The sequence below is a fragment of the Pongo pygmaeus genome, chromosome 14 (assembly GCF_028885625.2).
Source record: "Pongo pygmaeus isolate AG05252 chromosome 14, NHGRI_mPonPyg2-v2.0_pri, whole genome shotgun sequence".
Classification (NCBI taxonomy): Eukaryota; Metazoa; Chordata; class Mammalia; order Primates; family Hominidae; genus Pongo; species Pongo pygmaeus.
Genome location: NC_072387.2, coordinates 26,019,530 through 26,042,031, shown reverse-complemented (window position 1 = coordinate 26,042,031; position 22,502 = coordinate 26,019,530). Strand labels below are relative to the sequence as shown.

At 37.6% G+C, this 22,502-nt stretch overlaps 1 protein-coding gene across 8 annotated transcripts in view; it reads right to left on the bottom strand.

Annotated features, from left to right (window-relative positions):
• Window positions 1–22,502, bottom strand: part of ZMYM2 (zinc finger MYM-type containing 2) — a 128,067-nt gene that overhangs the window by 24,354 nt on the left and 81,211 nt on the right. For all 8 annotated transcript variants that reach the window (XM_063650558.1, XM_063650560.1, XM_054447228.2 and 5 more), the window contains 5 exons: window positions 10,685–10,850; window positions 9,974–10,008; window positions 3,563–3,692; window positions 2,701–2,816; window positions 1,038–1,209 (listed from right to left, as the gene is read on the bottom strand). In XM_063650558.1, coding sequence (XP_063506628.1) covers window positions 1,038–1,209; window positions 2,701–2,816; window positions 3,563–3,692; window positions 9,974–10,008; window positions 10,685–10,850 — 619 coding nt within the window. The remainder of the gene's footprint in view (window positions 1–1,037; window positions 1,210–2,700; window positions 2,817–3,562; window positions 3,693–9,973; window positions 10,009–10,684; window positions 10,851–22,502) is intronic.

The window sequence follows — 22,502 nt, the reverse complement described above, 5'->3', positions numbered from 1 at the left end:
TTCTTACCCTGTTCCACTTAGGTTTTTCTTTTCTTAAACAAAAACACTGATTGCAACCCACTAAATTAATTTCACAACTCCTTACCACAGTGCTTCAAAAACACTGTCTCATTATTAAATCCAGAGAAAATTATAGTATTTTGATTGTACTCTAGGGTAAGGGTAAGAATTAGCTCAAGGTTGAAATAGGACTCTGGGTATCAAGAGAGGGTTAAGGGTGGAAAATAAATATTCTAAGTGACTTAGAATCATCCACAACACACTCATCATGTTATACCATGTAGCGCAACCACTGCCCTAACAGAGGTTAAGATAAACTCTGGTTTAGATAATGCAAATTATTTTATTAGTATAAGCAATAAAAGAAAACTAGGGGCTGGGTGTGGTAGCTCACACCTGTAATACCAGCACTTTGGGAGGCAGGTGGATCACCTGAGGTCAGGAGTTTGAGATCAGCCTGGCCAACATGGTGAAGCCCTGTCTCTGCTAAAAATACAAAAATTGGCTGGGCATGGTGGCACGTGCCTGTAATTGCAGCTACTCAGGAGGCCGAGGCAGAAGCATAGCTTGAACCCAGGAGGCAGAGATCTCAGTGAGCCGGGATCATGCTACTGCACTCCACCCTGGGCAACAGAGCAAGAGTCCAACTCAAAAAAAAAAAAAAAAAAAAAACTAGGGATAACTATTACAAAATAAGAGTTTTGATCATTATTAGAGTCTACTACAAAAGTTATTATAGTTTTGCATCTGCACTACTCCATTAACAGGAATAATTTTGAGTTAATTTTACGAGTCAAATCCTGCTTAAAACAGAGACCAAAGACCAAATTCCTGCTTTGGATATCTGTCTGAGGGCACCTGGCTAAATATGGTGTAGATCTCTTAATATAAAATACATTTTTGTTACAATGCTTTCCTCACCCCCACATAAGTTGAAACAAAATGATATGCCTTGGAAAGTACTGTAACAATACTTATAAATAACCAAGGTATTTATAACAATACTTATTCGCAAGGTATAATTTAGTGTAGCTCACTGTTGATGTTGGTAGTCTCTGTTTTCCCCTCGTCTTCACTCATCATATCCGTCATTGTAAGCAACTCTGTATCAAGAGCATCTGAAGAAACCTTGCTTTTTAGCTCCTCAATTGCTGCAGGAATCTTCTCACTGCTGTCCAATGGAGCAGGCAGAAAAACAGGAACTGGCACCTAATTAACCAAATCATTTTGAGTTAGGTTTACTAAACATTAAAAGGTATTTTTCCAAATTAAAAATTACTCTGACACATGATCTACTTTGTAATATCACACTGGATAAAAGCTTTGAAAAGAACACATACAAAACTAAGATGTTAACTGTGACAAGAAAGCCTAGAATACAGGCATCTACTTTTTGAAATTCAAATTAAAGAAAAATAATTTTTGAAGTATTTCTGTCCCCCAGGGGACTATAACAGCCAAGCCCTGACACAGTGTTCTTCTAAGTACTGCAAGTGATTTGGGATAAAATAATATTTTATATGAAATTCTATGTTTCAGTTCTAAACCTTATGGCTTCACAAATATTTTTCTTTTTTTTTTTGAAATGGAATTTCACTCTTGTTGCCCAGGCTGGAGTGCAATGGCGCTATCTCAGTTCACTGCAACCTCTGCCTCCCAGGTTCAAGCGATTCTCCTGCCCCAGCCTCCCCAGTAGCTGGGATTACAGGCATGCGCCACCACGCCTGACTAATTTTGTATTTTTAGTAGAGACGGGGTTTCACCATGTTGGCCAGGCGGGTCTTGAACTCCTGACCTCAGGTGATCTGCCCATGTCAGCCTCCTAAAGTGCTGGGATTACAGGCGTGAGCCACTGCACATGGCCCACAAATATTCCTTTTGAAAATGAACCCAAATATAAAACTTAATATGCATAGAGCAGGCGCAGACATCTGTGAAATGTCACTTTCGAGGATGAACATATACATACTATACACAAAGCAATCAATCATGACAACAGAGATTCAACTAAATCTAAGTTAACTGTTGAAGAAGGTAAAGATGGTTTTATTAGCGTCACTAAACTAGTAACTGCAACTAGAGTTATCCTCAGTATTCTGGGGGATTGGTTCCAGGACCACCTGTGGATGGATACCAAAGTCTATGCATACTCAAGTTCCACACCCCTAGAGTCAGCCTTCTACACAGATTTCACATCCTCAAATAATTTTTTATTTTTATTTTTTTTGAGACAAGGACTTGCTCTATAGCCCAGGCTGCAGTGCAGTGGTGCAGTCATGGCTCATTGCAGCCTCCATCTCCCAAGCTCAAGCAATCTTCCTACCTCAGCCTCCCAAGTAGCTGGGACTACAGGTATATGCCACTGTGCTTGGCTAATTTTTATATTTTTAGTAGAGACAGGGTGTCACCATGTTGCCCAGGCTGGTCTTGAACTCCTGGGCTGAAGATACACCTACCTTAGCCTCCCAAAGTGCTGGGATTACAGGCAGAATACTGTATTTTCAGTCTGTGTTTGGTCACGGATGTGGAACCTGCCAATACAGAGGGCCGCCCATATTTATTGAAAAAAAAAAAAAAAATCATCCACATATGTGGATGCATGGAGTTCAAACTCTTGTTGTTCAAGGGTCAACTGTACACTGTTTTCCCAACCGTGCCTGCTAAATCTCAAAATGAGAAAGAACTTAAAATGTGACTTACAGGAACAGGAACTGTAGTAGGAACAGGAATATTCTGACTGTACATGTGCATAGGAACTGGGATATACACAGGTACAGGGATAGGCACTGGAACATATTCTGTCTTCCAAGTATCATCTAAAAACACAAAACATATTTAAGGAGCAATGTTAACTAACACTTATATACAGGTGCTCAATGTTAAAATAATTTGATAAAGAAAAATTTAACTACCTCAGTACCTTTTGTTTTTTTAAATTCCCAGTTTTTACAAGCTGGGTAACTTAAAAAGAACAGGACAAAAAAGAAAGTAGCAGCTGTTCTAACTTACAGAAAATACAAACAGAATTTAGGGATTTTTTTTTTTAAGAAAGAAAACATCCTTTAAAAATACTATGTAGTTCCAGATACCCTACCATACTCTCCTCAACAACCTCCCCCAAAGGCTTATTTAATCAAATAATTAAAATACACAGATAACACTGTAAATTTGATTAAAAAAATACATATTTGAATAATTTCATCTCATTCTGACAGGAAGGAAACAGAACTGTTACCATTACAAACCACATGCAAAGAGATGATTTTCTCAGAGGAGGCATTATAATTTTAGTAGTCTTAACCCCAAGGAAATTTTCGAGATAGTATTTTTTCACTTTTGACATAATTTGTATTCTAAGCCTTTATCAGAGATTGATCATAATGATTTAAAATGAGATGCTGTATTCTCCAGGTAATATCTAAAATCAGGTAAGCAAAATCAACAGAAAATGACAAATTGACCAAATGAATCTATCCTGGAGGTGTCATTCAAGAAAAGCATGTATTTCATTAGGTGAGATGAAGGTATGGGGAAGTATGTAGGTCACATTGTCCTAAGTTACCTGTCTGACAAGATTTGGTCTGCATGTGAGGTTTACAGTAAGTAGCTTTTGTCATTGTTAAAGGTTTGCAAAGAACTGCTTTGTTCTTCATCTCTTTGTTAGGTGTTGGAGAAGGGGGTGGTGCTGAACCCTACGGAGAAGCAAAGAGAAACATTTTTATTTTTACGTCTAATTTTCAATACTTTCTGGTGTCAATGAAGGATTTTCAGTCCTAAGAAGGGAACACACAAAAGCAGAAGAGGATAACCAAATTATGCTATTATCACTATGTTCACCATACTCTTAATCTATAAGGATCAATATGTATCTATCCTAACTACTAGCTAAGTGGTAGCAATTATTCATTCTATAGATTTATATCACCTTCAAAGGATACCATCAGAATGATTTTAGAAAAATATAAAAAGACAATCTAACTTTTAAGTACAAAATCAAGGTTGCAAACCTGAACTATGAAAATACCTGGGCACTTTTAAATTTATTTCAGAAAAAGAAGATCTAACAGTTATTATGGCTCTCTGATACTCTCGCTCCCTCTGCTGGATAAATGGCTTTAAATATGATTATACATTTGAAAAGAAAAACGAAAACAATTACCAAAGATATCCTCAAACTTTAAGTTGTGTGTTTCCTGTGGCCCAGCAATGGCAATTTCTGAACCCTATTCTACAGATGCAGTCTCTCAGATATTTCACACTACGTTCACTGTAGCATTATTTGCATCGCAAACAAGACAAAACCCCACATAAATAAAATCTGAAATAAGTGGAAGATACGAGTGGAAGGGAGTAAAAATAAGGTACTCTCCACATCATCTATTGATATGGAGAAAATGTAGGTACATAATTCGGAATAGTTGTGTTCTATACAGTTGCCCCAATGACTACTGAACCGCTGCTGCAATGGGAAATACAAGATTACGTTCCTGTAAGCCTCTGGTCGCAATGTTTTCATCAACTGATAAATACATAATTTTGTTAAAGATACTTCATACAGTATTTTTTTATAATAAAACTATTTCATTAGAGAATATTTGTGTAATACACTACTGTACTGAGATCAACTCAAACAGTACAGATATAATGCAGCACATGCATACTGTACAGCACTCACACAGCACATGCACACTGTACAGTACTTCACACATTGTACAGTAATCACAGAGTAAACAACACTGTGAACACATACTGTTTACTGTACACCCTTATGCAAATAAAATCCTAAAAAATATTAAACAAAAATTAAGCAAAGTTTTACAAAAGCTGGCCGGGTGCACTGGCTCACATGTGTAATCCCAGAACTTTGGGAGGCCAGGACAGGCGGATCACCTAAGGTCAGGAGTTCGAGACCAGCCTGGCCAACGTGCTGAAACTCTGTCTCTACTAAAAATACAAAAATAAATAAATAAATAAATAAATAAATAATTAGCCGGACATGGTGGCGCCCACCTCTAGTCCCAGCTACTCTAGAGGCTGAGGCAGGAGAATTGCTTGACCCTGGGAGGCGGAGGCTGCAATGAGCCAAGATATTGCCACTGCACTCTAGCCTGGATGACAGAGTTAGACTTTGTCACAAAAACAAAACAAACATTAATAAAATTTCACTGTGGATGGAGCTGCAGAATGTGTGATGAGGCACTGCACTGTGTGATCTGACCTCTCAACCTTGATGTGCCCCATGAAAACCGAGGTTGTAGAACTGGCTCTTGTGCCTTGTTGACAATGTCAGTGATTTTCTTACCCAAAGTGGCTCCAAAAATTGTGTCAGCCTTGGCAGCTTAGCTTTTAACCTCAGATCCTTTAAGCATCTCAAGGCATGTTCTCAGTAGCGCTTAAAATTGAGACTGTGCTCAAGCATAGGGCCACATTTTTCTATTTTATTGACAATTTTTCCCAAGACAGAATTCCATTCTGATATCACCTTCCTTCATGTTGCCAAAGCCTTCTATGCTCATTTGCTGTGTGATGCACATTATGTTTTTAACATTGTTCTTTATAATTTCTTTAACACCTTTTCAGTCTGATCAAACATCTTCCCAACAGTTATCAATGGCCTGCTTTATACTGCCCCCAGGTTGTGTCGCCATAATCAAGAAGATGCATATCGTGATTGCTTCCAGGAGTCTATCCATGATGGTTTCCTTGTCGGCATCGAGAGCCTCACAAGCCTTGTTACAAAGCTCCCTCATGTGGTACACTGTGAAAGCCTTTAAAATGCCCTGTCTGAGGGGCTGGAGAAGAGACATAGTATTTGGGGGCACGAAAAGAACTCCTACATTGGGATGGGCACTTCCAAGTTCTTCATAGCAACGAACTGGGGCATTATCCAGTAATAAAACTTTGAAGGCTAAGTTTTCACCCTGAAGATAGTGTTCAACCTCTAGGATGAAGCAATGAAACCAATTCCAGAATATTTTGGGCATCACCATGCTTTTTTGTCCCACCTCCAATGGAAATGATACACGCTTCAGGTTTTCCCCTGCAAGTGCTCAAGAATTTTGAGCTCTGTGTATCAAGAGTCTGCATTGAAAGGTGTCCTTGGCATTGGTATACAATAACAAGCTTGCACACTCTTTGGATGAATTAAGGCCAAGGGCATTTCAAAGGTTTATATGCCAATGACCTCGTAAAAATAAGCCAGTCCCATTAGTGTTGAAAACTAGCTCTTCCATGTAACCTTTTCCCTGTATAACACTTCGTAGGTATTCTTCCATAGTATCTTGATCTGCAAAACTCACCTCAACTTCAAGTTTAACATTTTTCATACCACATTGCCTTAAAATGTGTAAGCCAGCTAGCTCTCACATAGCCAAGAACGGTTTAACATTTTCCTAACCCCGATTAACCTGTGAGCTGAAAGCTGTTCAGTATGCTTTAAAAAAAAAAAATTGGTCATAATCTCATGAATCCATAAGTTTAGTCATTATTCTATCTTTTCCTTAGCTGTACCACAAACTAGAGATGTTACGATAGCACTCGGGTAGACTGGCAAATTTCCTCTTCCTTTTTCTAGATGTACGATAATGTTGATTCATTAATACTGAACTTACACCAAGAACATTATAACTTCATGCCTAAATGAAACTTTTCCAACAGTATTTTCTCCATAAGGTACATCAGAGCTTTCTTGTTCTTAGTGACACTAGACAGCACTTCAATCAACACCACACTTGCTGGCCCTTCTAAACAACAAAAATCATCAACAAAAAAACACAAAAATGCAAACAACAAAAACAAAACACCCTGACACTAATTAGACTAAGAAAAGGACACTTGTTTACAGTATGAGAGCTGAAACAAAAAGGCACAGCATTGCTTTGTTCTACTTCAACTGGGAACATGCACATTGGGTAACTCAAATTTTTCACCACTCTGCACATCTACAAATGCCTGTGAAAGCACTTAAGTATTGATTAAGGGGTACAAATAAATTTTGGTGGGTAGGCAAATTTGAAATCCATGAATGAAGACTGACTGCACAATTATCTCTCAGTATATGTGGAGGACTGGTTCTAGGACCACCACCATCCACCAATGCCCCTACCCCTACTCCTCATACCAGAATCTGCGTACACAACTCCCACAGTCAGCCTTTATAGAACTCACCCATATGAAAAGTATGCCCTCAAACTCGCATCCTGCAAATCCTTTATTTTCCATCCAAGTTTGGTTGGGGAAAAAAAAACAAAACCCATGTGGAAGTAGACAAATGCAGTTCAAATTCATGTTGTTCAAGGGTCAACTATACTTAAAGCTACTGCTGTGTGACGTCAGGCAAGTCACTCAATCTCTTATGCCTCAATTTCCACCATTGTATAATGGAAAGAATAACTTAGCAAACAGTATCTGTTACATACCAGGCATTAGGAAAGTTCGGTCTTAACTGGAATCCCAGAAGAGAGGATCTAAAGTCACAGATGTCCTGGGATTACTCAATGTTGCACTTCTTGCCATTCTGCAAATACTACTTTATGTCAATTAACTATGCCACTTGGTGAAAATCTACACTTGAACCAAACTTGTTTTTTGAACTTTTTTACTTTTTTAGTCAATAGGCAGGATCCAGTTATTTGTGTATGCTGAAGTAGGACCCAAAAGAAAAAAAATTATAATGACAAAAGCCACCATCTGTTGAGTATTTGCTAGATGCCAGGGACTATGAAAAGCACCAAATCTTATTGCATACTCCTAACACTACAAAGGTAGGACTTTTTATCATTTCCATTTTACACAGGAGGAAACTGAGGCTCAGAAGTGATATAACCTGGCAAGAGGCACTGAGCCAAAGGTTCTGAAATCAGGATTCAAGTAAGACTCATCTGATGTCAAAGTTTATGTTCTTTACTATACGTACTGCCTCTATGAAGTCTGGAACAAAACAGCTACACCACATTTAGTATTCATCATGAGGTAGGTACTATATTCATCTTGATTTTACAAATAAAGAAACTCACAAAAAGAACAGTGAAGTAACTTGCCCAAAATTATACAGCTAAGCTCCTATCCTTTGAAGTTTATGGGTGGAGAATTAGAAGATTCCAAAAGCTTACAAAGAAAAGATGGGAGAGGACTTTATATGACAAAAGGCAACAGCTGCAATGGCAGCCTTACTTATCCTTCCCTATTAATAATGCTCCCTCTATCCCTCTGTCACATAGTTTGGTCCAAGTGCTGTAGGAGGAGAAAAATATTTAATATCATGCTAATAGTTGCCTTATAATAAATATAAAACAGGGAGTAATCATCTTTCATACCCTCAGCATGGATAAAAGTGTCTGGTATTAAAATCAGATAATTCAAGTGAATACGTACTTCCAAATTATCTGATTTTAAAATGTTATTTCCATAAGGAGGGGTGTGGAAAAAGTATTCTTACTTTTCTAGGATTCTGTCCAACTATTAACATCAAAAACAAACACTGAACAGAATAAATGTAAAAATACCAATTTTCATCTATATCAGTGATTCTCACGTCTGGTTACATATTAGAATCTTAAAGAACTTTTTTTGTTTTGTTTTGTTTTGTTAATGGAGATGGAATTTCACTCTTATTACCCAGGCTGGAGTGCAATGGCACGATCTTGGCTCACGGCAACCTCTGCCTTCCGGGTTCAAGCAATTCTCCTGCCTCAGCCTCCTGAGTAGCTGGGATTACAGGTGCCCGCCACCACGCCCGGCTAATTTTTTGTATTTTTAGTAGACATGGAGATTCACCTTGTGGCTCCAGTGGCGCAATCGGTTAGCACGCGGTACTTATAAGACATGGAGATTCACCATGTTGGCCAGGCTGGTCTCGAACTTCTGACCTCAGGTGATCCACTTGCCTTGTTGTAGGGATTACAGGCGTGAGCCATCGCGCCCAGCCAGAACTTTTTAAAAATACAGAATTTTTGGGTTGGAACCCAGGCACTGGAAGGTTTTTGAAAATTCGCCAGGTGATTCTAATGAGTAGTCAGAGCTAGGAACCACTAATCTGTTCTTTTGTAACACAACAAGAACTAGCCCAGTGACTTTATTGCCAATAAATGACTCCTAAAGAGCTTCCCTCGGATAAGGATGCCAGAAATAGCAGGATCCACCACTGGTGACTGCTGTAAGATGCAGCACGCCAAGGCCAGGCAGTGGCAAAAGCACTGCCTCTTATCTTTAGTAGTCATTAGTAACATCAATGGCCACTTTCAACCTATAAAACTCTTAAAATGCTAACAAAAGTAGAATTTGATGTATTACACCAAAAGAAAAATAAATTGGAGGAAAAAAAATCCAGGACACACTGTGTATTTCCCAAAATTTTAAACTCAAAAAATTCTAGCCACCAACATATATCTTCAGATCTCTACTTGAAAAATAAATGCATAAAGCCATTAATAATCTGCCTCAGCCTATTCCTTTAGCCTCATTTTCCATTATTCCACCAAAGATCCCCTTCAAGTTTGGCTCTAGTAAGTAGTTCTGCCAAATACACATGTGCTTAGTACTCTATTATTCTCCTACTTTTCATGCCTATCTGGCAATCTTCTACTCAACTGTTTACAGTCAGCTTATTCGTATCTTTCAGAACAAATACAGTCATTTCAAACATACTATTGCCATTGTCTTAATTTCAAACAGACTATTGCCATTGTCTTAAAGATGCATCTATTATGGAAACATCCGTCAACTGAAATATCACTTATGTCTATCGCCCCATTGTGAGTAGAGGCTATAATTAATTCTCCTTTATATTATTTAGCATGCATGACAGTCTCTGCTATTAATATAATTCAGCTGAATACTCCACCGTCTCAGTAAAGCAAAAAAAAAACCAAAAAACAAAAAAAATTACTATTATGATCACATTAAATTGGCCTAATTATTTTTTACCCCATATTATGAAAATCACAATTTAGCACTCCATTTCACCAATACTTACTGTCATTTTGGTTCGAGACGTCTGACAACCCTGATCTAAAAAACACAAAAAATTTAAAATAAGACAAATACTCTTTCTTCAGAATGTTCTAAATCCCTATTTCTCATTAAATTTCACTAATTTAAAATGTGACTAAGGAAAATATTTTAGACTATTTTAAGGAAAGAATTTCAAATGTGTATAAAGTATAGAAATATACAGGTGAATAAATGAAATTAATCCTTTTCTCCTTTCATCCCCTCTGAAAGTATACACTGCTTTCGGGGAAATACTATTATATATTCTTAGATTTATATCTTAAATGATATATTTTTTTTAAAAAATTACAGCTTCTACAGGGTTTTTGTTCTTCCTCCCAACCTACTCCCTAGCAATATGATTTGCTAAAAATAATTTTCATTTAAAATTGCAGATGACACGATAGGTAGACGTCTATTCTTTTTAAAATTTGTTATAGCACTGTTTAGCTTCTCCTCACTCTCAACTACGCCTTTTCTCAATTAGCATGAAATTTTAAAAAGACAATAAAACAAAAAGCAATACATTTATAAAAACAACATACAAGGGTACTTCGACCCAGAGAATCTACGGAATTTAAGTTGCTGTTAAGCTGTCTCCAAAATCAACTATTCATTATCAGTGCTTTGGATTCAAAACTACGTAAAGACTGATGTACAGGGTTTTCAAGTTATCACCTAAATTATTACATACCATAATGTAAGTTTTCAGGTCCCTTCTGAGTTGTCATGTTGGGCTCATTTTGTTGACAGTAGAAACGCAGTAAGCAATGTTGATCACAGAAATGTTTCATTTCCCCACGCCACTGAACTCGCTCTTTAAGAGTTCCTTGAGATTTACAACAGTCACACCTTGCAGCCTTAATTTAAAAAGGAAGGTTTCAGATATTGCAAATTATTTTTGAAGATTTCCAGAAGTTTATCAGTGATTATTGCCAAATGTGATAAAACCGTGACTGATAAAGAAAAAGTAGAACTATAATATAAATCATTTGTAAACAGTAAAATCTACAGTAAGTGGAAAAAAAAAAAAGAAGCAATTTCTCAATTGACAAAGTCCCATCCTATACTTACCAGAAGTCAAAGACCAGCATCACAAAGGTAGGATAACTAAATATATATTGGTAGACCAAATGAATGTATCTTAATGTTTTTAAATAATTTTGAGGGCCATATAATATACTGGCAGAATTGTCTCCTACAATCATTACATTGAACATTTATGAGTAATGAACGGATCTCCCAGTTTAGTTGTACAAGACAAAGGTAATTTTGAAGCAAGCTCTTATGATGGGAAATTTATGGATGTTAACTTGAAAAATTTCAATTTTTCAACAGTTTAATATAAATTTGAAAAGCTTTAATAAATACATTTATTTAATTTTAATAACAAGAACTCCGAGTTTATGTTTTAAAACACTCAATGTTTAAATGTTCTGAAAACCAATAATATCTATAAGACAAGCAATTTGACCCACATCTAGGAAAACAATCAGCCCAATAGGTCCACAACTTAACTTGCAATACCAAAAAATGATACAAGAAAAACAAATTAAAATTCATGGAATGTACTTTATTTTGGTGAATCAATAATCTTGAGACAGATTTTTGTTTTTTAGAGATCCTAATTTCCCTAGATTTTGCCCATTTTCACTATTTCTTAACGTCTTGACCAATGAGTGTAACGAAAATATAAATGATATATCTTCAAATACCGAAAAACGATGTAATTTCAAATACAGTTCTTTTCATAATTTAAGTTTCTGATCTAGAAATGAATTATTATTATTTTTTTCAATTACTTGTTGGCTTAACAGCTTAGAAATTCTGATAAAGTAATAACTTAAGTATTTTGCAGTTCATAATAATTGTGGCTATGGCTTTTCCTTTATTACTCCAATCTAGAGTTTTACACTGTGGATTTTGAAATTTCTCACGTTGTATTTCAAGAGGAATTCTACAAATGCCATGTCAAAATTCCTGGTCAGGAATATTAACAAATGACTGTGTTGACAAACAGGTCTTACATAACAAACATACCCCAAGGTTAGAACACAGGCTCTTTTTTTTTCTCCAGGTCAGGTATTTCTCCTGCTGAATAAATGTTAAATGAAGATTTATAGTATAAATTATGACTACTAAGTGATGCAATATCACAACTCTTGTCCAAAAACTTGTGAATCCAAATTTTATACTGCTGATGGTATTATGTGATCATCTCAGTAACAATAGCACTTAATATCAACCAAGATCATATTTTCACTCAATAACAAAAAAGTCCCTTTGTTAAATTCTCACCAGTGAGACTGTTCTTCGAAATAACCATAGAATTGTTCCAGGGTTTCTTTTCTTTCTTTCAGTTTCCTTTTCCCTTTTTATAATTTATGCTCAAAGAAAAGACAAAGCATAAAGGAAGGAAATGGAAGCTTAATACTTTATTCACTGATTCTGAACAGTGCAGGAACCAAAAGCAGAGTTACAGCCTGACTACCTGTTCACTGAGAACCTGAAATAAAAGCCAAACCCATTGTATCTACTCTCTATAAATCTTCACAACAGCCCTGCAAAATGGGTACTGCAAACTAAGATCTAAAAAGATTAAATGACTTGACTAAGGTCAAATATTAAAAATGCAGAGATAGGATTCAAAAGGCAGACAACCAAGTCAAAACCTAGACTTTATCCTGTACACTAAGCAATAAAGACAAAATGAGTTACTATAAATGAGTAGAGAATAAATATCCTAACACAATACAAATAAAATGCTACAAGAAGATTCTCCATTTAACATTTAAAACAGAAATCTGTATTAATTCAAATCATTACATGTACTATGCTGACTCTTAGTAGCAGTATTTCCATTTATACAATAATTTGGACGGTCAAGGGCATAAAATCAAACACATTCCACCTCAAGAATTTGAACAGTGGAATCACTTCATCGTTCTACAATTAAGACACTTGGTTTTTATTGAATCAATACTTGAAGCTCCCTTCTTTTAAAGGTTCAAAACAAATTTTGATAATTTCCCTCTACCCAAAGAAAAAAGGGGCAAGAGTAATACCAATTGGCAAATGTAAACAAAATAGGCATGTATTTTTTCAGCCTGAAAAAAACAATAAGTGAGAACTCAATACTAATAATTCCAACTTTAATGCCATAATCAAAATTTTGGAGGTTGTGAACTTTTGTTTCTTTTACATCCACTCATGCAAACTCCTAGTAAAGTGTCTGGAATTCAGCTAAAATATGATGGCCAATTTAAAAAGATCATTAATGACCATCATTCCTTACCAACACGAACACAACTCCACCCTAAGCTGCATTCCCTAGCCATTTGCAAAAAAGAACCATTAAGACATCATAAAAAATAAAATAAATGGGACATAAGTCTCTGGTTTTAAAAATACTGCATCATCTATTTTGTGGTTTTCTTGTCATTGTGAAATCAAGGATAGCAAACTAAGGGGGAGAGAAAAAAAAAAAAAAAAGTCACAGGTTCAAACAAATCTAAGTAACAGCCAGGTACTAAACTCTGACTCAAAAACCTTAATCCAACCTATCAGCTAAACAGAAATTTCATTTTCAATAACTGGCAAAAGGTCATTCAGCCTATCCTGACCCAGTCCCTTTCATGTCTTGGATAGTTTCAACTTTTCATTTCTGGTTGATATATACATCTTTTTAAACTTTCCTATCCATTTGTTCCCTATTTCACCAAACAAACCTAATTTTCCAGGGGAGAACCATGAATACGAAAAAGATAGGGGTATTTAACAAACGCTTTAAACAGAAATCCTTTATGACTTCTCAATACAGCTTTCTGAGCACAATGGAGTGATTCGCTACAAATTTTTTTTAAAAAAAGAATGCAGTGATAAAAGGTGATTGGGTACTATGCAAAGCATAGGAACTCTCCAGTGACCAAAAATATATATTTAAGGCAATATTCGAATATTAAATATTATTTTCCTAAAAATAATTTCAAAAAAAATTTTACAAAATGGATATAGCTGTTTATAAAGAAAAATTATACAAGTCTAATATTATTAATTTAAAGCCCATAAATCATACTGTTAAGACTATTAGAGGGCATTTGTATTAAGAATTTAATATTGCCACCATTCACTACTTGTTTGGAAAACAAAGCCTGTGTTTAAAAACTGTGCAATTGAAAGTAATACAGTTTAAGAAAAGCTTAGGTCTTAATAGACATACTCTTGGGAAACAGTGGACCTTTTGAAATATTATCTTTACCAATTTATCAAACACCTTCTAGCTATTATTGCATTACGATACTAAATTCTTTTTCTTAAAAACTTTTAAACTTACACAGATCAAAAGAACTATCTGGCTTTTCATTATGCCTGGAAACATTTATTTGAGGAAAAGTAAAATCTACTTCTTTCTAAAAAGATATCTGGGAGAAGAAAAATACATTAGTTTTATTTTCAGCATTTTTTGGTTGCATGATGTCACAGATTTCTTATTCCAATTTAGAAGAGACAGAATTTAATAAAATCTAGAAGCAAACCATGATATAGATCAGAAAACACAGTTCATTCAGTGTCTTGTCAAGTAAAACAATTTTTAAGCATAAAACTAAATTTAAATAAATAAAAATGTAGAAGTTATTTATACTATAGGTAGTTGTCTCTCAATCTAAAGTGCAAACATAAGAGAAGGTAAAAATACAATGTGTGTGTACTACCATTTAAGAAATGTTCATGGCTAAACACGAAATAATAGCCAGATTGGCTAGCTGTTGATTTTTAAGTTTCTGTGATGAAGCACTTTTTTTCCTTTGGCTTGAAGCTTATTTTTCTGATAAGCCGGAATGATTTGTAAGGGTCATAGGTTTTAATGTACTAATATATAAACTTGTGAGTATTTAAATAAAAAAAGATAAAAGGGGGGGACCCCATAATTAGTTTACCACGTTTTCAAGATGATACCATGGCAACGGTGAATAGAAGGGATGCATGGGGGGGTATAAGAAAATACAGTCTGACTCAAGTAGAAAGCACAGAGAATAAAGTTACCATTTGATTACAATAATGGCTGCAGGCAGAAAAACCAAGGATGAATGAAGAGAGACAACTCTTCACACTTCAAAGATTGTGCTGCATATTTGGTCGTATAGAAAAATCAGCATTGCTAATTGCTTTATAAATTTCTACCATGTAACAAAAATATTCTTACCTTTATTCCTCAGATTAGTATAATATATAAGCTATTGTGTATATTATACAAAGATCTGTTTAAAATAAGGCACGAATATATAATGTATTTAAGGTAAAGAATACTGACATTAAACATAACTAGATGATTGTAACCTGGCATTTGACTAAAGTATTTCTTGTATATTCTGAAATGCACTGCTTCATTAAATCCTCATCACTGAATTCTGCATAAATGAAAACAGAAATAACTATCTTTTAAAATATGTAGCAAGGTGGAACACACGACATCTACAATAACATGGTCTTTTGCCAAAGAACATACCTTTGCTTCCCAAAAAAAGGGAAACAAATCCCAAACTTCTCTATTTATATATATATATACACACACACATATATATACACACACATATATATACATATATATACACACATATATATAAATATATATACACATACATATATACAAACACATATATATATACACACACACATATATATATATATATTTTTTTTAATTTAGAGACAAAGTCTTACTGTGTCTCCCAGGCCAGAGTGCAGTGGTGTGATCAGAGCTCACTGTCACCTCAAAAACCTGAACTCAAGTGATCCTTCCACTTCAGCCTCCCAAGGAGCCAGGACTACAGGCATGCACCACCAATGCCTGGCTAATTTATTTTTATTTTTATTTTTTGTAGAGATGGAGTCTCGCTATATTGCCCAGGCTGGACTAGAACTCCCAACTTCAAACAACCCTCTCACCTCAGCCTCCCAAAGGGCTGAGATTAAAGATGTGAGCCACCGCTCTCAGTAATTTTTTTTTTTTCCTTTTTAAGACAGGGTCTTGCTCTGTCACCCATGCTTAAGTGCAGTGGTGTAATCATAGCTCACCACAGCCTCGAACTCCTGGGCTCAAGCAATTCTCTTGCCTCAGCCTGCTGAGTATCTGGGACTACAGGGGCATGAAATCACACCTGGCTAATTTTTAATTTTTTTTGCAGAGATGGGCTCTCACTATGTTCCCCAGGCTGGTCTTGAACTTCTTGCCTCAAGTGATTCTCCCACCTCATACTCCCAAAGTGCTGGGATTACAAGCATAAGCCACTGCGCCCAGCCCCAGTAATATTTTTTAAAGCTGGGAGATCATTCATTCAAAGAAAGAAGCCGAACAGAGAAATACATTCAGTATGTGTTGTGAACAACAACAACAAAATCCTCCAAGAAAGATTATACAATATTAAAATTTTATATTCATAATTTTACAATTAGGCAGATATTTGTACAGTAAAATGACAGGGAAATCATCATCACATGGTAACAATTTCTGTCTCAAACAATAAGATAAACAATGAAAATAGATATAAAAATAAAATGGGATTTCCAAATTTGTACTCACTAAATGCCTTTATTGTTTTGAGATTATCCAAAAGAAAAATTTAAAAATAAAACCTCCTAAACAATGGGTATAAAAGTGCACTTGTATGTGCTAAACTAACATCAAGCATTGCAAGGCGATGAAGTAACATTTTCTGAGTGATTTCTCAAAAACACTAGTATCTATAAACAAAACATTTGTTTAGACTGAAATAAACACGTTTTAGAGTGTATGTTTGTCCTCTGTATTTCTAAAATTTGAGCCTGAATTTTTAAAGTTTACATCATATAGAAGCAATAGTAAAGTAATGAAGTAACTTTTTTTAGTACATCAAACCTCTTAGTCTCAATTACTTCACAGCTCTTAACAACTTGGGAATTACTTTATAGCTCTTAACTTGGAAAGCATCTTCCTTTTTTTATTTACAATATGCTAGTTAACATGGTGAATTGCAGATATTAAAGAACTGCACCAGAACTCCTGCAATTCTCCTAGTAGTATCATTTTAATACCAATACCTTGATAAAGTAAACTAAATACTGTTCTCCATATTCAACTATTTCATTTGTTTCTTTAGAGGCCTTAACAAATTTGAAGTCATGATAATGTCTGTCTTCACATGCTTTTTTTTTTTTTTTTTTTGACACAGAGTCTTGCTCCGTCGCCCGGGCTGGAGTGTAGTGGCGCCATCTCACCTCATTGCAACCTCCGCCTCCCAGGCTGGAGTGTAGTGGTGCCATCTCACCTCACTGCAACCTCCGCCTCCCAGGTTCAAGTGATTTTCCTGCCTCAGCCTCCCGAGTAGCTGAGATTACAGGCATGCACCACCATGCATGGCTAATTTTTGTATTTTTAGTAGAAATGGGGTTTTACCATGTTGGCCAAGCTGGTCTTGAACTCCTGACCTCAAGTGATCTGCCCAGCTTGGCCTCCCAAAGTGCTGGGATTACAGGAGTGAGCCACCGCGCCTGGCCTGTCTTCACATGCTTTACAACTGTACCCACAATGAAGTTTCAGCATTGAGATGGTTTTCCATGTTATCAACATAGGAATTAATGCTCTTTTCTTGTAATCTTTCTGACTCCCCACAAGTCCAAATTTACACTCATTTTCTTATCTAGGAAGAAATTAATGCAATGTGTGAAAAGAGACCGACTTTATAAAAGCAGATGTTGGGGCAAGATGGCTGATTAGATGCAGCCAGGTAGAAGAGCTGCCCCGGAGGGACTGAGAGTACTGCTGCACTCCTAAGAGATCTTCAGAGGGAAAGCACCAAGAGTAGAGGAGGGAAGACAGAGAGAAGCTTGACTGAAGGAGAAGGAATCTGGGAACGCTGCATGGGGCTACCACACACTGGGACTTGTTCCTGACCCCCAATATACTGAGGGCACAAGTTAGTTGAACTGGCAGAGAGCAACCTGCTCTGGGCACAGGCCTCTGGAATCTCAGCAGGAGGAAACCCTTCAACAAGCAGGGACACTTAAGTTGGCAGGGAAAGCTGCTTAAAGAAGTTGTAGGGGCAGCAAGCCAGCTGATGTGGAGCCCACAGGGTTTGGTGCAGGGGCCTCTGTAGTGGAGCACAGCCAAGGATGACCATCCACCTAGAATCAACTTGCTCCCATAGGAGACTTTAACCCTAGGGCAACTGTCAGATCTGAACTCTGCAGGGAGGTCTTGCCCGTAAGAAGAGGCCAGTCTGACCTGAGCAGCCCTTGATCTGTTGGCCTCTTGCAGGGTCTCAGTGTGAAAGTATCTGCTTTCAGGTCAGCCTCGAGTGTCCTAGGAGCCCCCATCATAGCTTCTACCCTGGCAGACGGAACCTGACCACTGGAGACCCCCAGTGGGGTGGCCCCCACAGACACGCAGCAGTGCCACCCATTCCCTCCCCACACTGCAGCTTCCCCTGGGGCCCATGGATACTTCCCACATCCCTTTGCCATGTGCAGGCAGGTTTTGCTTGCCTCACCCAGCCAGCACCCACGTGTATGTGTGCACCCTGCCCTGCCACTCATGCAGCAGGAGTGCACTTCACCCCCACCTTGCCCCACCAACAACACTGCAGTTGGAGCCTTAGCAGTCAGCCCCGCCCCTACCACAACCTGGCCCTTTCACCAACACTGCCCAGAGCAAAACCAGGCACACAGAACAGCGGACACTCCACCTCCCTGAGTGACCAAGAGCCCTCTGAGAATGCACAAAGACCTGCACAAAGACCTGAGAATGCACAAAGACCTGCCAGCGCCCTGCCGCCACCACCACCACCACCACCACCACCACCACCACCACCACCACCAGTGCAACCACAGGCACAGTAGCTGACAGGGGTTCCCCACTCCACCCCCTAGCCACATTGTATCCACCACTGTAGCAAGTGCAGGATGGGAGGCAGGCACCCCAGCACCAACTAGCACCCTACCACAGCCAACAAGTGTGCACCCCATCATGCTGCACTGCTGCTGGCACATGCCAATGAGGATGGATCCTGCTGTCACTGCACTACCAAATGCTTTGACTGACACCATCCATCGAGTGTAGTGATCAGTGGCCCCAAACACGTCAGTCTCCCCAGCGCAGTGGATACCTACGCTCCAGGAAGACAGAATAAAGTTGAGACTGATATAAGTACCCCGGAGTTAAAGCACACAGTCCAGGAGTTAGGAACTCAGCACCGGTCCCTTAAAACCTTCCAGAACACAGTCACTTGGCTGAATCCACCTTATTCCACAGTTAAACCCTCAAGGTCATCAAATATAGGGTACAAGAAAAAAAAAAATTGGCTGGGCACAGTGGCTCATGTCTGTAATTTCAGCACTCTGGGAGGCAGAGGCAGGCGGATCACTTAAGGTCAGGAGTTCGAGATCAGCTTGGCCAACATGGTGAAACCCCATCTCTACTAGAAATATAAAAATGAGCTGGGTGTTGTGGCATGTGCCTGTAATCCCAACTACTCAGGAAGCTGAGGCAGGACAATCACTTGAACCTGGGAGGCGGACGCTGCAGTAAGCCAAGATCATGCCACGGCACTCCAGCCTGGGCAACATAGCAAGACCCTATCTCAAAAAAATTTAAAAAAAAATTAAAAAAAAAAAAAAAAAAAAGCAAAGGTCAGCAACTTCAAAGGTTGAAGGAATATAAGCCCACAAAGATGAAAAAGAACTCGCACAGAACCCTGACAACTCAAAAAGCCAGAGTGCCTTCTTTCCTTCAAACAACTGTTACTACCTCTCCAGTAAGGGTTCCGAATCAGGCAGAGATGGCTGAAATAACAGAAATAGAATTCAGAATATGGAGAGGAATGAAGATCACTGAGAAGCAGGAGCACACTGAAACCCAAGCCAAGGAACAATGTAAGCAGGAGCTTACAGACAAAATACCCAGTATAGAAAAGAATGTAACTGACCTAATAGAGCTGAAAAACACACTACAAGAATTTCATAAGGCAATCATAAGTATTAATAGCAAAATAGACCAAGCAGAAGAAAGACTCTCAGAGCTTGTAGACTGGCCTTGTGAAATAAGACAGACAAGAATACAGAGAAAAAGAATAAAAAGGAATGAGCAAAACCTTCAGGAAATATGGGATTACGTAAAGAGACCAAATCTATAACTCAATTGGTGTCCCTGAAAGAGATGGGGAGAGTATAAGCAACTTGGAAAACATATTTCTGGATATCATCCATGAGAACTTGCCAACCTAGCTAGAGAGGCCAACATTCAAATTCAGGAAATGTAGAGAACCCCAGTATGATACTTCATAAAAAGATCATTCTCAAGGCACATAATCATCAGATACTCCAAGGTTGAAATGAAAGAAAAAATGTTAAAAGGCAGCTAGAGAGAAAGATCAGGTCACCTACAAACGGAAACTCACTGGACTAATAGCAGACCTCTCAGCAGAAACCCTACAAGCCAGAAGAGATTGGGGGCCAACATTCAACTTTTTTTTTTAATTTAACACCAGTGCCACCTGCCAACCAGAATTCCATATCCCACCAAACTAAGCTTCATAAGTAAAGGAGAAATAAGATCCTTTTCAGACAAGCAAAATCTGAAGGTATTTGTCACCACCAGACCTGCTTTATAAGAGCTCTTGAAGGAAGCACTAAATATGGAAAGGAAAGACCATTAACAGCAACTACAAAAACACACTTAAGTACACAGACAAGTGACACTATAAAGCAACCACATAAACAAGTCTGCAAAATAACCAGCTAACATCATGATGACAGGATCAAACCCACACATATCAATACTAACCCTAAATGTAAACAGGCTAAATGCCCCAATTAAAAGGTACACAGTGGCTTGGATAAGGAAACAAGACCCATTGGTATGCTATCTTCAAGAGACTCATCTCACATGCAATGACACACATAGGCTCAAAATAAAGGGATGGAGAAAAATCTACCAAGCAAATGGAAATCAGAGAAAAGCAGGGGTTGCCTCGGACAAAAGAGACTTTAAACCAACAAAGATCAAAAAAGACAAAGAAGGTCATTACATAATGGTAAAGGGTTCAATTCAACCATCAGACCTAACTATCCTAAATACAAATGCACCCAACACAGGAGCACCCAGATTCATAAAGGAAGTTCTTAGAGATGTACAAAGAGACTTAGACTCCTAGACAATGCTCCAATGACAGTATCAGACAGATCATCAAAGCAAAAAATTAATAAAGATATTCAGGACCTGAACTCAGCATAGAATCAAATGGACACCCCAAAACAACAGAATATACATTCTTCTCACTGTCACATGGCACATACTCTTAAAATTCATCACATAATCACATACAAAACATTCCTCAGTAAATGCAAAAGGACTGAAATCATAACCAAGTCTCTTGGATCACAGTACAAGCAAATTAGAAGTCAAGACTAAGAAATCCATTCAAAACCCTACAATTACATGGGAATTGAATAACCTGTTCCTGAACAACTTGGGTAAGTAATGAGATTAAGGCAGAAACCAGTTAATTCTTTGAAACCAATAAGAACAAAGATATAACATACCAGAATTTCTGGTACACAGCTAAGGCAGTGTTGAGAGGGAAATTTATAGCACTAAATGCCCACATCAAAAAGTTAGAAAGATCTCAATTTAACAACCTAACATCACAACTAAAAGAACTAGAGAACCAAAGAGAAAACCAATCCCAAAGCTAGCAGAAGACAAGAAATAACCAAAATTAGAGCTGAACTGAAGGAGACTGAGACATGAAAAACCATTCAATAGATCAATAAATCCAGGAGTGTTTTTTTTGGGGGGGGCGGGGGGGATTAATAGACAGACTGCTAGCTAGACTAATAAAGAAAAGAGAGAAGACCCAAATAAACACAATTAGAAACAACAAAGGGGATATTATTACCACTACCCTCACAGAAATACAAATAACCACCAGAGACTGTAATGAACACCTCTGTGCACATAAACTAGAAAATCTAGAAGAAATGGACAAATTCCTGGACACATACACCCTCCCAAGACTGAGCCAGGAAAAAACTGAAGCCCTGAACAAACCAACAATGAGCTCCGAAATTCAATCAGTAATAAATACCCTACCAACCAAAAAAAGTCCAGGACCAGATGGATTCACAACACAATTCTACCAGATGTACAAAGAAGAGCTGGTATCATTCCTACTGAAACTATTCCAGAAAATTGAGGAGGGGGGACTTCTCCCTAACTCATTCTATGAGGCCAGCATTATCCTGATACCAAAACCTGGCAGAGACACAACAAGAAAAGAAAACTTCAAGTCAATATCCTTGATGAACATCAATGCCAAAATCCTCAACAAAATACTGCCAAACCAAATCCAGCAGCACATCGAAAAGGCTTATTCACCATGATCAAGTAGGCTCTATCACTGGGATGCAAGTTTGGTTCAACATACGCAAATCAATAAATGTGATTCATCACATAAACAGAACTAAAGTCAAAAACCACATGA